Source organism: Branchiostoma belcheri, unplaced genomic scaffold, assembly GCF_001625305.1.
Source record: "Branchiostoma belcheri isolate BF01 breed outbred unplaced genomic scaffold, Haploidv18h27 scaffold253, whole genome shotgun sequence".
Classification (NCBI taxonomy): Eukaryota; Metazoa; Chordata; class Leptocardii; order Amphioxiformes; family Branchiostomatidae; genus Branchiostoma; species Branchiostoma belcheri.
In genome coordinates this window covers 192,682-208,388 of record NW_017803858.1, presented here as the reverse complement: position 1 = coordinate 208,388, position 15,707 = coordinate 192,682, and the positions used below count along the sequence as shown (strand labels likewise).

Here is a 15,707-nt window from a genome sequence, read left to right as displayed (position 1 = left end):
AACATCCCATATAATTTTATGTAAATTTTATCATTAAATATGCATAATTTATGCTTAATTTGCTCATTGGCCAAAAATCCAAGATGGCGGACCATATCATTAGAACAGGTATATACAGGCTTATTTTTATTAAAATTTCATCAATACTTCCATTTCTTTTTCCAAAAAAGGATTAAATGAAGGTTTAGTATGTTTACGATGTATTTTAGGCTTTATCATGAAAAAAAAACTATTTTTGAAAATTCAAGATTGATGATCAAAGATGGCGGATATCTTAATTATGCATGACGTCATTTTATGACGTCACCGGTGTTGCTATGGGCAACATAAGACTTAGTACACCATAATATTCTGTCATAAACACTTTTGGTACAGTTATGTTGAATACCATTTAGTTTTCAGGGAAAAACCTATTTAGACGGTTTTGGCCAATAAAATCACATTAATGACGCCATAATGACGTCATATTACATCATAACGACATAAAAATTGCAGATATGATAAATTTTCACTAGTACACCATTCTCTGAAAATTTGGTGGTCATACGACAAACCGTTCGCGAGTTCTTAGGGGGGGGGGTCAAAAGAGCCCTCCCCCCCCGTCCCCTCATGTCAAAAAAGCCCGGTCTAGGTAGGGTTAAGATTTAGGCTGAATATTCTGTAAGAATTCATGATGTTTGCAAGCAGGCAAAGGTTTTTTCCAAGAAAAAGCCCTATACTTGTTCACTTTAATATGTAATTAAGTTATGGCTATAATTTTGGTACAAGAATAAGTATTAGTTTAGTTATTATCCAATATACTTTGTTCTAATATCAATTATTTTGAAACGAAAAATCTCTTTTACCTACTTAGAATTGTGTGAGAATAGTAAGCGTTATAGTATTGATTGGATAATATACATATACATAATCAGTCATTAACATCGGTAAGTGATTGTACACAGTAGTTGAAGCTGAAAGGTAGACATTAGTGCTGTGTTTGTACACAGTAGTTGGAATGTAGACGTTAGTGTTGTGTGTGTACGAGCTTAGATTTCCTGTGCATCTACTAGTAGTTCCTGTCACGAAGTGTTTGCCTATATGTCCTACAAACACAATTATATCGTGTGACTATCAACTCTTTAAACTACTAGGATTTGTAAGGATAAAACCCAAAAGCTAATCGTATTGATTTGTATCAGTGTGAAATGACTGATGTGCTTCAGTTTCCAAAGTAGGAAGTTATTTTACGCCATTGAAAAGGTAGACGTTAGGTTGTATACAAGTAAATTTCCCGTATTGTATTTTTTTTCTAGATGTACAGATATTTTCCACTGACATAATTAAATCGTGTAATGCCGTGAACATAAAGTTTCCTTCTGTGTTGCCTTTTTTTTCCCTGGATGGAATATTGTCCGAGGTGGTGATTTGATCATAAAACACAGAAATCAAGATTCAGACCAAACAGTTTGGCTTGACATTCATTCCCTTAAATTATCTCTTTTAAAGCTTAACTGAAATATATTGGAATTAGGTAAGACATCCGTATTTTTATGCGATTTTAAGAAGTTATTTGTCTTGTGATTAAAATGAGATTGTGACATAACTCAACCGGGAAGTTATTTTAAAACGTACTTAAAAAGCGCAATTTTGGCCGCCAGAGTGCGAATGCAAATGAGATGCAAATTATATGCGTGACGTCATATCGATGAGTCCCGCCCTTCGAACATGTAGACCGTAAACCTAAACTCCGCGGAAGATACTGTGTGGCAGGGGGGCCGAACGGAGTCAGCTGCAAAAACTGCCAGTATTCCGAAGGAGTATCTCTTCACCAGTTTCCTAAAGTCAAGAATAACGGCACCGAGTTAGACAGAGAGAGGGAGAAAACAAGAAGATTGTGGGTTAAGTTCGTAGCGAAACACCGGCGCGATTTTCAACCGTCCGCCACGTCTGTCTTGTGCTCCGCATACTTTGAGCCCGCGTGTTTCTCCCACAATCTGGAAATCGGGAAGAGCTGTGGAAGAAAGAGATGGCTTCTACCAGGAGCGGTGCCAACCATCGACACCGCCGGTCTGCCAACTCCAACTGTTCCTGTGACAGACCGCACGCGCAGACGGGTGAGTTTGATTGTTGTGTAACTGGTACCGTGTAACTGTTACACCCCATTATTTTACACTCGCATTCTAATCTAGTTCTGTTGTAACTTTTCTAAGCGTGTTTCCACTAAATTCTGAATGAAGACGGCAGCATAATTTAATGTATAGTAAATGTTCTTTTGATTTTTGAAGACAAACGGCAGTAATGAAACTTAGATTTTACTCATTTTTTCGGCGTAAATTATGACCCCAAAAAATAACAAACAAGTTCTGGCGAAACAAGATGGCGGCGGTTCCGGCGTGCGTTCTAAAACAATGGGGATGCTCTGTCCGTATTTAAAATGTATTGGCTCCTTTCGTAAACCAGGTACTGCTAGCTCTAAAGTTTTACATAACAATAACAGACAAGATGGCGGCGCCTTTCCGACATGGGTGCCCCGAGATGTTCTGTTCCTACGTGTACTATGGACTGGGTGCTAACGGGATTTCTCGTACCATGCAAAAAAAAGAGACTGTTAGCGAATTTTATGAAAGTACAGGAGAGAATGAACATAATTTTTGGGAGAGGGGGAGCACCATTGCTTGGGGAGAGCCCTGAATAGCATAATGTAGAAATTGGGTTTAGTGAGCCCTGATTTTCTTTCTTATAAGTTATAGGGCATAACAAGCAACTCAAACACTTATTTGTGTCTCAACAGATTCTCAATGAGGTCCTAGCCCCCGCTGGCCCATCCAGTGCTCAAGAGATGATGGATGGCAGTCAACTTGAGCCACTACAAGAACAGCCACCTCCGTCCCCAGAGCCACCAAAAAAGTACTGTGACGATTGTGAGGTTTTCAAGAAGAAGATCCGCCGCCTCCAGAAAACCATCAGTCGGCTGAAACGTGCCCGTGACAAATCAACACATACGGTAAGTTCAGATAAGAAGAAATTACAGTACTGTCACCATGTGCCATAGAAGGTGTTTAACTATCTTATTTATTGGCTTGGGATTCACCAATTAGATTTCAAGTCACCTGCTTCTGTGTCATATTTTTCGTTATTCATAATTCTTGTAATTTGTGTGAAGCGTACTGTTTTCTTACTTTGTGTGAATCTCATTTCATTTATTCTGTGTGAATAAACTAATTTCTGAATTACATATGTAGGTTGATTGCGAGGTTGAAGACTCAGAGGACACTGATCCAGTCTTGCTTGAGCCATCAAGTCCAGAGGAAGAGGAGGAAGAAGAGGAAGAAGAGGAGGAGATCATGGAGACTGATGATGAGGACTACGAAGTGGAGACGGATTATTCTTTCGAGGAGTCAGCAGCAGACGATGACGGAGAAGAAGAAGAAGGGAAGGATGGAGACTCGTGTGACAAGAAGGATGGAGACTCAGAGACTAAGCATAACGTAAGTTAATTTTTTTAAAAATAAATTTTGAAGGTAGCCATGTTCAACATGTGCTTGCTAACCACCTTAGACATTTTATCAGCAAGATAGATTATTAGTAACTTGGAAAGGTGGTTAATTATCTCTTAGCTTTTATTATGTCAAAAGGAAAATGGTAACTTTTAAACTTTTACTGCCAGTTTTTGTTTTGTTCATAGTATGCCTTTCATATTTTACAGTGTTGAACCCGGAACCCATTGTTTCGACGAGCCGAAGTTTCTAGTCTTCTATACCATGCTGGTTAGCCTTTTCAGCATGTTTTGCTTCAGCTGCAAGATGGAGAAACCCCGCGTGAGAGTTAAAACAAACGGATCCATGGCCATTGTGACCCAAGACTGCGACTCTTGTGGTAATGACTGCTACACGTGGCGATCACAGCCTTACATCCTTGGAAAGTATGCTGCCGGCAACATCCTGATAAGTTTCGGAAAGCTGATGTCTGGCTTTTTAAGCACATAGGACTGTGTATGTATTCAACGCGGATGTACTTCTACCATCAGTCATTACTCATCTTTCCTGCAATCCTCAACCACTGGGAGTCGTACAGGCAGAGTCTAATCAACCAACTGAAAGGAAGGGACGACGCAGCATGGAGTGGGGATGGTCGGTACGACTCGATGGGACACAATGCGAAGTATGGAGCGTACACCATGTTTTCTAACACCATCTCCAAACTTGTGCACTTCGAGCTTCTACAGTCGAATCAGTCTGGCAGTAGTAATGCTATGGAACTACATGGTGCCAAACGCTGCTTCTCCTTCCTGACAGAAGCGGGCCTGAAGATCGCGACATTTATCACGGACAGACATAAAGGAATATGTAAGTGGATTAGAGAGGAACAGAGAGACACTCATCATTTTTACGACCTGTGGCATGTGTGCAAAAGTCTGGTGAAGGATCTGCGGAAGGCGAGCAAGGACAAGGGATGTGAGATCATAAAAGACTGGATACGAAGCATCAAGAAACATCTGTATTGGTGTGCTCAGTCAACATCGCAGGGATTTGGTGAACTTATAGCTGCAAAATGGACATCAATTGTCAGGCACGTTGCAGACAAGCACGACAGTCACCCCAACAAGTACTTCCCTAGGTGTGCACATGGGCCATTGGAGCACGACCGGAAGTGGATTTTCAGTGGTAAATACATTTCCACATTTCTGTCTTCCAAGTCTTGTACTTATTTGTTCATTGCTTTCTGTCTTTAGGCTACACCAATTTAATTTGTCGGTTCTCGGATTCGCCTCTTCATTTTTTCCTGATTTGCAAGAAAAAAATCTGGATCAACTAAAAAATGCTTATAATCAGTCATAGTTTGCTCCCAACCAGAGGAAAGTCATTTTTTTCCTAGTTGATACAGTTTTTCGAATTATCTTGCAGTAGTTTGATTAAAATTTTGAAATCATTGTTTGAACATTAATTCAGCCTTTTGTGTGGAATCCATGGCTCCTATCGCTGCATGTGGGGCTATGATACTTGATAGGATGCCTAATGCCCTAACCCTTTTTTCCCCCCGTCGCTTCATATTTTGTCTTAAAAAATCCATGAACCAACAAATTAAATTGGTGTGGCCTTATATAAAAGTTCAGACATGTGGGAGGGGTGAGATAACTACAATCAATTTTACTGGCTCTCATCCCAGCATGGCATACAATAAATACATAATTAATCATATTGAACTATCACTGATCAGCAAACTACCATAGTCTTATGCTGGGGACAATCCACACTCACAGGTTGATGTCTATCACACTCCTCATGTTTCAAGTGATACATAAGACTGAGTTTGATCCATTCAGATGAGTCCTAGATTAAGACATGACAAACTTTATCTAACTGGCAATAGCTTTGTGTACAAAATTTTCATTAGTGCTGCTGGTATTTTAATAAGCTTATTAATATCGACTTGTTGTTTCAATACACAATGTATTTTGATATTCATTATAATTCATAGGGACTGAAAAGATTGAAGCTGTTCTGCTGAAGAAGGACAGAATTGCTGACATCAAGAAGCTTTCTTCCGAACCTCAAACCAGCTGTCTGGAGGGCTTCCACTCGACGCTCAATCCCTGGCATCCAAAGATGACCCACTTCTCCTGGATGGGGAGAGTTTGCAGGTAATCTTTTCCATTCCTTGATTTATTAGTCAGTTGTAAATGTTCTTTTCAATGTGTGTTGTCTTGTTATTGTATAAGTCTAAAGTAAATTCTAGCTGCAGTATAATCAAAGCCCTGATATGTATGTATGTATGTATTCTTTACTTTCTGCAGAATACGTCAGTGACATCAAAGACGTAATGCTGAACACACCAAAGGAGCAACTGAAGGCTACATATAAGAAGTATTTGGCACAGGTTCCAGAACCACTGTGCAGCCAGTTTCCAGAGCGGCGGTCTAGAGACGATGCCATCAAGCGACACGAAGAGAGGAGTCAACTGAACACGCAGCTTTACCCAACGGGTTAGTTACTATCAATAGTCGTCTTTTCTGTTTCTTTATTACATTATATATAGTTTTGTGAAAGACTGAAATCGGCTTCCATACTGATTTGGCCATTTTGGACTTGCTGGTAAGTATGGGAGGAGGTGTATGAGGGATATCGTTTGTTAATCAATAGCAATTTCTTCTTTTGTTTTACAGAGCAAGAACAGAGCAACTTACAGACCCAACTAGAGGCAAGTAGCTCAACAGTGAACGTGAGGAAAACAAGAACCTGCAAGAAATGCCAACAGCCGATGAAAGGCCATCCTCGAGGGGCTTGTCCCAGTACGAGTAACTAGGAGAAGTGGGTCATCTTTGGATGCCAGTGGTTGAGCGTCGAGTGGAAGCCCTCCAGACAGCTGGTTTGAGGTTCGGAAGAAAGCTTCTTGATGTCAGCAATTCTGTCCTTCTTTAGCAGAACAGCACACTGTGCAGTTCAGCTCTCATGTTGGTAGCACTTGTCCACCTTATAGGTTTGGTGCTGAATCATAGTGAATGAGACCGTTTTTTTTACAACTTTCTAGTTGAAACATTCTATATGGTAGCACTTGTCCACCTTATAGGTTTGGTGCTGAATAACACTGTTTTTTTTATAACTTTATAGCTGAAGCATTCTATTTCTAGTGTAAGTAGTAAGTGTAAGCACGAGTGAACAAGTGTTTATTGCCGTTGAGAACTGTTTTATTGAATCAAGTTATTGTACCTGTAAATACAGGTCATAGTGATAAAACTCTGTTCAGAGACCAGTAATACAAGTCATATATCTTACTACAACTATGGCATTATGATACCTACAGGTACAGCTTCTTGCTTCTAAATGATGGTTGTAGTTATGAGAACAGATTTCATGTATTGAAATTACAATATCGTTATATAAGATGCAGACCATAGTAAGATATCACTCGTCTTCCATCCTGTGTAGGTTACAGATGGACAATATTGACAAATAATTTTGTGCAAAAGAATACAGTTGTGCCAACCTTTACCAACATGAAGTTTATGTCAACTTATATGAAGTTTTATTGTCTTTCAGCAGATGAACTGTACCCCCCAGCATGGCCTGTGTTAAAGTCGGATCTGATTTTGTGGTACACACATGCTGGGAGTGGTCTTGCATTGTCCCATCCCAGGTATCCACACATCCACCTTACGAGCCACCTGTAGGCCACAGCTCTCAGGAACCTGTTAAAAAAATCCAAAAAGTTTTTAGAGGAATTACTGGTGTACACACTGTGTGATGCACATGTAATGTTACTTGTTATAAGTTGTAATAGGATGATGCTTCAACTGTTTAGTGTATGTAATGACAAATACATGTAATATCTTACTCATTAATATCCTGACCAGCTCTTCGGCGGTAGGGTCTGCCCTGCTTGTCCCGCAGCAGAGGACCTACTTGTTCTAACACCACCCTCTTGGTCAGGTCTATGTACTCTGGGTGCTGCGTCACACAAGTCACCCTGTCCATGGCTCCATCATACATGAGTTTCCCCATGGCAGGATCGACTTCCCAGCAGCAGCGGTATTCCCTGGCATTTTCTAGCAAATCAGTTCTGCACTGATTGCACCGACACCTAGTATAACAAAGAAAATTGAATTAATCAAATGTTTTTGGTCACGGATGGCCCTCCCCATAGATCCGTGGGTCCATAACGTGGCGCTTACACAATTTTGGAAAAGTGTTCAATTGACAGGTAAAATACCAGGCAAGAATAAGCACGACTGGTGCGAAAATGAGATACAAAAAAAAGTCCGATATAAAGCATAAAACACGCCGAAAATATGGAAGAGAACTCCGGCCGGATTCTGTAATACTATATTCCACACGCGTAACACTAATGAAGTGTAAATGAAAACAACACAAGATCCTCAAAATACGTTCTACTGTGTGCTGTCACAGAAAATGCGGATAATTACGGGTGCCAAAATCAGTTCTTATTGCTTTACTAGCCAAGTAAACTACTGTGGGCAGTGACATGACGACTAGAGTTCTGGGCGTCAGTTCGGAGTGTGGTTTAGGGAAACGGGTTCCTACAAAGTCATTGCCATTGGTCTTCCGAGTGCGAGTTTTTTTTTTCAAACTGACCTTTCTTGTTGAAATTGACCACATAAACACCCCGATGGACATGGGTGCGCAGGCACAACAAAAATACTATCGTAAAGGTCACCAACAGCGAAACAAGATGGTGGAGTAAATATTTACAAACACACAAGTTGAACAGTCGCTACCGTGCGTGTCCACGAGCGCATGGCCCGTTTGTCTGTATCAAAAGGACAGGATTCTTACTTCAGCATACTAGAAAAGAGAGATCTTGGTCTTACCATCCATTTCGAGGGATCGTTCCCTCATGCCGCGCATCCAAAGTCGCTGGGAGAATGCCGTCCTCGTCGGGTTCACGAGCACGGCGTTCATTCTCCCCTGGCATAGCCAGGGGCTCATCCTGATACGCATTGACAACAAGTTCATCGCTACTGTCATGACTGTCCGAGTCTGTAGAAGGCTCTCTGTGATCCCCTTTGTCGGAATTTGTACCGGACATCGCAGGTTTGTAATAGTCTAGTAGGTTGTAATAGTTTGTAATAGTAGCTAAACGTCGCCGTTTGAACGTCTGAACGGCTTACCTAATGCAACATCTAAACACCTTATGTCATTCCCTACAGTACGCTATCGGAGACTCATCGGAATGATCGTCGACGTCACGCCTGGTTCTAATTAGTCCCCCGAGACGGCTCAAAGTAGACAATTTTAGGGCGCCGTTTTAGCGATTTTTGTCGGAAAATTGATTTTAAAATTGCATAGTTGTTTTAAGGGAATATGAAATTTTTATATTAATGATAGATGAGACTAGATTTTAGTAACACTTTAAAGTAGATCAGAAGAAAAAGTCAGACGCTTGTTACGTTGTTAAAGTGGTGGGTTTGAAACACAGAACGTTGACATAATTTATGAGGAAAACGTAACGTGCCAACTGACGTCAAATGCACTACTTGGTTAATCAGGTCGACAACTTCACCCTTAACCCAGATCAAGTTCACCTCTGACCTCGCGAGACGACGGAAGGACAAAGCTGCCCGAGTTCCGGTTTACGTGAAGAGAAAAACCATCATAGGAAGCAGGTAAGGCTTAGAAACGAACAGAAAAGTATTCTAATGTTGAGGGGAATAGTTTAAGACCATTTCTGTGGAAAAGGAACTGCAGTAGGATGATAATTTGTAGGCATTATTTTCGTGATGTGAATATCGTGGAATTAAAGGGGGAGGGGGGCGAAACCTAACATACTAGTAGTAGTACGTTCGAACCTCGCCACGTACTTAGTACAAGTACGTCATGCTGCATCAGGCAAAGTGGCCTTTTGTTGGAGGATGTGGAATGGTGTAGAAAAACTTACAGCAATTTTTACTGGATTGTAAAGAAACGCAATGTGGGGTTGTGTAGCGTATTTCGGCTGGGCATTAATCGGCTTAGAACCAAGAGGTCTGGGGTTCGAATCCTGCCAAGTCACCGACCCTGTGTCCTTGGGAAAAGGCACTCTTTGTGTGTGTGTGTGTGTGTGTGTGTGTGTGTGTGTGTGTGTGTGTGTGTGTGTGTGTGTGTGCCCGCGTGGGTGGGTGTATGTATGTGTCCTTGCGTGTGTGTGTGTGGTGTGAGTGTGGTGTGTGTGTGTGTGTGAGTGTGTGTGAGTGTGTGTTTGTGTGTGTATGTGTGTGTGTGACGGTGTGTGTGAGTGTGTGTGTGTGTGTGTGTGTGTATGTATGTGTGTGTATGTGTGTGTGTGCCCGAGTGGATGGGTGTATGTATGTGTCCGTGCATGTGTGTGTGTGTGTGTCTGCCTGTCTCATGTGTGTGTGTGTGTGTGTGTGTGTGTGTGTGTGTGTGTGTGTGTGTGTGTATGTGTATGCGTGGGTGTGGGTGAGTGAGTGTGTGTGTGTGTGTGTGTGTGTGTGCGTGTGTACATGTATTTTTTCGAACAGCAAATGAGCCCAATTTAAGAGTTGCAATGACTATATCCTTTTATCATTTATTGAGTTGTCATGAATTACGTTTTAATCTAATTGGGAAAATACATTGTTTTCTGCAAATCTTCATGCTTTCTCCATTTTCTCATTTTAAGCTGGACATGGCGATGGCAGAACAAGGGTCTCCCACCGGAGTTTGTCAGAACTGCTGTGATGGGTCTCCCACCGGGTTTTCCCAGGTCTATTCTGACAGCAAAACAAGCAATGTTGAAGACCAGGCGGCAGCACAACAAGTCAACTTGAATAACGCTGGTGAGAAACCCTACATGTGTGGGGAGTGTGGGTACAGGACAGCTCAAAAGTCTCACTTATCCCGACATATGAGAACTCATACAGGAGAAAAACCCTACAAGTGTGACCAGTGTGACTATTCTGCAGCACAGAAAGGCACCTTAGATAATCATAAAGCAACACACACTGGTGAGAAACCCTACAAGTGTGACCAGTGTGACTATTCTGCAGCACAGAAAGGCACCTTAGAGGTTCATAAAGCAAAACACGCCGGTGAGAAACCCTACATGTGTGGGGAGTGTGGATACAGGACAGCTGACAGGTCCAGCTTATCTCGACATATGAGAACCCATACAGGAGAAAACCCCTACAAGTGTGACCAGTGTGACTATTCTGCAGCACGGAAATCTGATTTGAATAAACATCTAGCAAAGCACACTGGTGAGAAACCCTACATGTGTGGGGAGTGTGGGTACAGGGCAACTCTGAAGTCTACCTTATTCCAACATATGAGAACCCATACAGGAGAAAAACCCTACAAGTGTGACCAGTGTGACTATTCTGCTGCACAGAAAGCTAATTTGGACAGACATCTAGAAATACATGCTGGTGAGAAGCCCTACATGTGTGGGGAGTGTGGATACAGGACAACTCAGAAGTCTCACTTATCCAAGCATATGAGAACCCATACAGGAGAAAAACCCTACAAGTGTGACCAGTGTGACTATTCTGCTACACAGAAATCCAATTTGGACAGACATCTAGTAAAACACACCGCTGAGAAACCCTACCTGTGTGGTGAGTGTGGATACAGAACAGCACAGAAATCTCATTTAGACACACATCTAGCAAAGCACACAGGTGAGAAACCCTACATGTGTGGGGAAAGTGGGTACAGAACAGCTGTGAGGTCCAACTTATCCAGGCATCTGAGAACCCACACAGGAGAAAAACCCTACAAGTGTGACCAGTGTGACTATTCTGCAGCAGATAAATCCAGTTTAGACCATCATCTAGCAACACACACACCGGTGAGAAACCCTACATGTGTGGGGAGTGTGGATACACAGAACAGCTTACAAGTCTGACTTATCCAGACATATGAGAACACATACAGGAGAAAAACCCTACAAATGTGACAAGTGTGACTATTCTGCAGCATTTAAACCAAGTTTGGACCAACATCGAGCAACACACACACACAGGTGAAAAACCCTATAAGTGTGACCATTGTGACTATTCTACAGCATGGAAATCTCATTTAGACTATCATCTAACCAAGCACACTGGTGAGAAACCCTACATGTGTGGGGAGTGTGGGTACAGGGCAACCTTTAAGTGTGACCATCGTGTAGCTATTCTGCAGCCTCTAAGTCTGCCCTAACTCAACATATAAAAATCAATACGGAGGCACCGATTTCACAACTGTGACCATCTCGTAGTGACATTTAGTTCGCACAATCCCGTGTTAACTACAGTTTCTCTATATTACTGTATTACTACTTCCAGGAACAAATGTTCTAGTATCGACCGTTTTTTTGAACAAGAAAAACTTTTTATTGCCATCTAGGATTGTACTGGAACAACAGTTTACTTGATGGTATTGATTGTACAATGCAGATGTACATAGAGCAGTAATGTCTAAATGTAAGTAATTGTACACATTAGTTAAAAGGTAGGTGGTACTGTTAGCGTTGCGTTTTAACAAAAGTACTATATTTGATTTCCTGTAGTTTACTTTGACGTAGTGTGTACCTATATGTTATGCAAGCAAATATCTTTTGACTAATATCAACGGTCTACACTATAATTTGGATTAGAAATACCAAAAAGCCAAGAAATTTGCATCAGGTAAATGACTAACGTGTTTTTAACTGCTTTAGTTTCCAACAGTAGGAAGTATTTTATAATTGTAAAAACGTAGGCGTTATGTTGTATACGAGTAAAAGTTTGTTTTGAATTCCTTTTTGAAGATGTATCTATAGAAATTTTCCACTAACACAATTAAATCGTTATGTACCTTGAATGTCCACTATATAACAGATGGCGACAGCCAAATTCTATGTATTCAGGTGTGAAAACATGAAAACACCAGCAAAGGACCCAGCCACTACAGAAATAGCCAGTGGTCATTATCAGACACGACTGGGTCAGTATCAGGCCATAACTCAATCTTTGGATATTGAAATTTATCACATGATGCACTACTAGTTGCCTGCCTTACAGACAAATCCTATGTATGTAGGTGTGAAAACAACAGAAAAGGAGCCAAAACATACAGAAATAAACAGTGGTCATGATCAGACAGAGCAGGGCCAGTCTCGGGCCACAACTCAATCCTTGGATATTAAAAATTTAACGCGTGAACCATTGCTAGCTGCCCTACAGACAAATCTTATGTATGAAGGTGTGGAAACACCATCGGAAGACGCAAACACTACAGAAATAGCCAGTGGTCATGATCAGACTGCAGGGCCGGTCTCAAGCCATCACCAAATCCTTCTACTTCTACCTCTATGTAGTACTGGTCAAAACCCCTCACTGGGGCATCACGACCAGGGTGCTGGGTGCACGGCTAGGTGCGGCCGGTGGGGTGGTGGTGCTGAAAAGAAAACATGAAAACGACAAAGTGCAAAAAAAGAACCAAAATTGTGCTTGAACTCTATTTACATGGCCCCACTTGGAGTCCTGATTACCTCTGGGGGCTGGGATGGCCCCTGTACTGGGCCAGCCCAAGCTTAAAGTTATCTACAGTTGACGCTGTGACAATGTGTGCTGGTAAAGTGTTCCATTCCATAACTGTTCTTGGTATAAAACTTGCTCTGTAAGTTTCTGTCTTACATGTAAATGTGGTGTAGCGTAGGGGATGACCCCTTGTGGGGTTTGTGTTTCTGCAAGTGTAATTGTGAATGGGGATGGATACTTGGTCGTTGATGGCCTTGAAGAACAGTGTCAGTCGTGCAATCTTTCTCCTCTCTTTCAGAGTGGGCCAGCCTAGTTTGTTCAAAAGGTGTGTTACACTTGTGGTGTGTCTGTAATCCTGAAATACAAATCTTGCCGCTCGTCTTTGGACTGCCTCGATCTTTTCTTCCTGGACACTGGTTTGAGCATACTGACGTTTGAGCGGGTCCCACACTGTTGCTGAATATTCCAACTTGGGCCTAACTAAGGAAGTGTAAGCTTTAGCTCTTACCTCGACTGAAGCCCCCGTATGTTTCTCCTGAGAAAACCTAGTGTGGTGTTGGCCTTGGCCGTGGTGTTGTTGATGTGAGCTGTCCACTTGAGGTCCTGTGATATTAAGATTCCCAGGTACGGATGTTGATTGCAGACCTCAATCGGTTCTGCAAACATTGTGTACATGAACTGTGGTGAGCGTCCTTGAATGTCAGAAATCACTTAAATACCACAGGGCCAGCTGCCATGCTGGCTCACAAGTTGATACATGTAAACTTTACTTTTTATGTTAGATGAGCACTAAGTCTTTTTTTAATTTGCAATTATTTTTTTTTATTTATTCAGAATTGTAATGCTAGTGGTTAAGCCAGTAAAGGTGAGTTTCACCCCATCCTTCAGCCTAATATGGTAGCCTTTTAGCACCAACTTTGTTGTTTATGGGGTTAGGCAGCAGGGAGAGGGTTAAGTGGATAATTGTAGGAAATGAATCTAATGCCTTTACTGTTCAATGGTAAGTACTACAGCTGAAGCTTATATATGTAGTAAGTAACATGTTAAAACAACGTGTAGTAGAAAGGTTTTTCTTAATAAGGCCACACCAATTTAATTTCTTGGTTAACGGATTTTTGTAGAAAAATAATGGAGCGGGTGGGCGAAAAAAGCAGGCATCCTATTATGGCCCAAAATGGTACGAAATGACCCATGAAGTCAACACACCAGGCTGGTTCAAAATTTAAACAATGGATTTTTGAACTTTTAATGATACCAGTGCATTGAAAGATGGAATAACTGTAACAACTAGGAAGAAAAGGACTGTTTTCAACTGTGAAGGGCAACATATGAGCATTTTGCAGTTGATTCTGAATTTTTTATTTGCAAATCAGAAAAAAATGAAGCGGGCGAATACGTTAACCAAGAAATTAAAATGATGTGGCCTAAGTAACATGATCGTACCATTTATTGCTCCTACAATTTTATTGTAACATGATGCATTTATTGTCGGTAAGTACAGAGCACTGAAGCTTAATAAGTAACTTAAGATTCAAAATGTTTAATTAAAGAAGTGTTTAGAAGACAGGTTCTTTTTAAATTACGCAACATAACTGTATCACATAGAGTCAATTCCGCGTCACCGAGTGGGTTGTTATTGTCATTATTTAGAAATGTTTTGAATTCTTTGTAATTGTTTGTCTAAGAAATTTCATAATTTGGAAATATTTTGAACATCTTGTCAATATTCTAATTAATTCCCTGGTTTTCTAAAACGTTTGAAATGTTCCTGATGTGGATTATGACATTTCCAATAGTTTCTAAGTATTTCTAACAGCACTCTACCATTTTTTACCATTATTTCGAATTATTTCTAACATTTTGTAAATAGGTCAGTGGGATGGGAAGGAAGTAATTCACACATCCCTGTGGAGTACAGGGTAGACTGTCTGGGTGTCAGGCATTGATGCCTTACAACAAAAGAGCCACCAGTGTCCAGCAGTGAAATCTAAAAATATACAGAGGAAGACAGAAGAGTCGGATTAGCACCTACTTTTATGGGGGCAATTACCCACATCTACCATTTGGTTATTTGTTTGAAATAGTTCAAAATATTTCGAATTGTGAAAGAAACACATTGGGTAGTTCAAATTTATTCTAAATAAAGAGAACTTTGTACAGTCACATTCAAAATGTTTCAGAAATATATAAATGAATTCAAATATATTCAAATTTTCATTTTCAAATTTTTGAACAATTTAGAACTTTTGTTACTGTGGTATTCTTTTCTTCTAAATAATTCAAACGTATTAGAAACATGGAGAAAAAACCCACACGGTGACGCGGAATGGACTCTATTGCTCCAACAATTTTTGTATGGTGGCATATTGTGCAACACATTTGCTGGTCCAGGAGTCAAATGAATTGAATGAACATTTTGTATGTATGCATGGTTCCAACTGAAGAAGCGATATACAAGTTATACATGTTAAACATATATATGTTTATGTGTATAATTTTCAGAAGTCATGGTTTAGACAGATCTTTTTCATTAGAAGAATTTGTAACAGTTCTTTTTACACATTTTGAGACAGCATGTGCACATATTTTAAATGATTGTATTTTCTGCCAATTGTGAAGCTTGGTTCTTGTCGAAGAAAAAAACACTGATTGTGATTAACATGGATAACAGCAGACATGGTTTGAACAGGGTTCAATGGTAGGAAATGAGTAATCTAATGCCTTTACTGTTCATAATGGTAAGTACGGTACTGCATACAAGCTTTAGTACATCTGAAGCTTGAATGTA

At 40.7% G+C, this 15,707-nt stretch overlaps 5 protein-coding genes across 5 annotated transcripts in view; 3 read left to right on the top strand and 2 right to left on the bottom strand.

Moving 5' to 3' along the window:
- The first annotated feature begins 609 nt into the window (after window positions 1-609).
- LOC109471672 lies at window positions 610-5,789 on the top strand. The gene is made up of 7 exons (XM_019771009.1): window positions 610-631; window positions 1,714-2,096; window positions 2,774-2,986; window positions 3,225-3,470; window positions 4,010-4,436; window positions 5,461-5,623; window positions 5,777-5,789. Exons 1-7 carry the CDS (start codon window positions 610-612, stop codon window positions 5,787-5,789), a joined length of 1,467 nt encoding a protein of 488 aa, XP_019626568.1.
- Window positions 5,782-6,635, top strand: LOC109471682. The gene is made up of 2 exons (XM_019771020.1): window positions 5,782-5,965; window positions 6,146-6,635. Exons 1-2 carry the CDS (start codon window positions 5,803-5,805, stop codon window positions 6,283-6,285), a joined length of 303 nt encoding a protein of 100 aa, XP_019626579.1. The 5' UTR covers window positions 5,782-5,802; the 3' UTR covers window positions 6,286-6,635.
- A 222-nt stretch (window positions 6,636-6,857) lies between these two features.
- On the bottom strand, window positions 6,858-7,701 carry LOC109471681. Its single transcript, XM_019771019.1, has 2 exons — window positions 7,315-7,701; window positions 6,858-7,168 (listed from the first exon to the last, which is right to left on the bottom strand). The coding sequence occupies exons 1-2, from the start codon at window positions 7,479-7,481 to the stop codon at window positions 7,006-7,008; spliced, it is 330 nt and encodes a 109-aa protein (XP_019626578.1). The 5' UTR covers window positions 7,482-7,701; the 3' UTR covers window positions 6,858-7,005.
- A 2,609-nt stretch (window positions 7,702-10,310) lies between these two features.
- Window positions 10,311-11,430, top strand: LOC109471678 (zinc finger protein 239-like). Its single transcript, XM_019771015.1, has 2 exons — window positions 10,311-10,507; window positions 10,592-11,430. Exons 1-2 carry the CDS (start codon window positions 10,324-10,326, stop codon window positions 11,320-11,322), a joined length of 915 nt encoding a protein of 304 aa, XP_019626574.1. The 5' UTR covers window positions 10,311-10,323; the 3' UTR covers window positions 11,323-11,430.
- Window positions 11,431-12,772: 1,342 nt separating this feature from the next.
- LOC109471671 overlaps window positions 12,773-15,707 on the bottom strand; it is a 15,383-nt gene continuing 12,448 nt past the window's right edge. The window contains exons 4-5 of the mRNA XM_019771007.1: window positions 13,428-13,597; window positions 12,773-12,836 (exon numbers count right to left, since the gene is read on the bottom strand). Of these exons, the coding sequence (XP_019626566.1) occupies window positions 12,773-12,836; window positions 13,428-13,597 (234 nt within the window). The remainder of the gene's footprint in view (window positions 12,837-13,427; window positions 13,598-15,707) is intronic.

Bases quoted from the DNA above. Each gene is read 5' to 3' on its own strand.
- LOC109471672 (XM_019771009.1), top strand. From the start codon at position 610: ATGTCAAAAAAGCCCGGTCTAG. The intron at 2,097-2,773 runs GTGAGTTTGATT...GTGTCTCAACAG, and splicing joins CAGACCGCACGCGCAGACGG to ATTCTCAATGAGGTCCTAGC. The intron at 4,437-5,460 runs GTGAGATCATAA...TATAATTCATAG, and splicing joins GGCGAGCAAGGACAAGGGAT to GGACTGAAAAGATTGAAGCT.
- LOC109471682 (XM_019771020.1), top strand. From the start codon at position 5,803: ATGCTGAACACACCAAAGGAGCAACTGAAGGCTACATATAAGAAGTAT. The intron at 5,966-6,145 runs GTTAGTTACTAT...TTTGTTTTACAG, and splicing joins CACGCAGCTTTACCCAACGG to AGCAAGAACAGAGCAACTTA.
- LOC109471681 (XM_019771019.1), bottom strand. From the start codon at position 7,481: ATGGGGAAACTCATGTATGATGGAGCCATGGACAGGGTGACTTGTGTG. The intron at 7,169-7,314 runs GTAAGATATTAC...TTTTTTTAACAG, and splicing joins GCTGGTCAGGATATTAATGA to GTTCCTGAGAGCTGTGGCCT.
- LOC109471678 (XM_019771015.1), top strand. From the start codon at position 10,324: ATGAGAACTCATACAGGAGAAAAACCCTACAAGTGTGACCAGTGTGAC. The intron at 10,508-10,591 runs GTGAGAAACCCT...GAACCCATACAG, and splicing joins TCATAAAGCAAAACACGCCG to GAGAAAACCCCTACAAGTGT.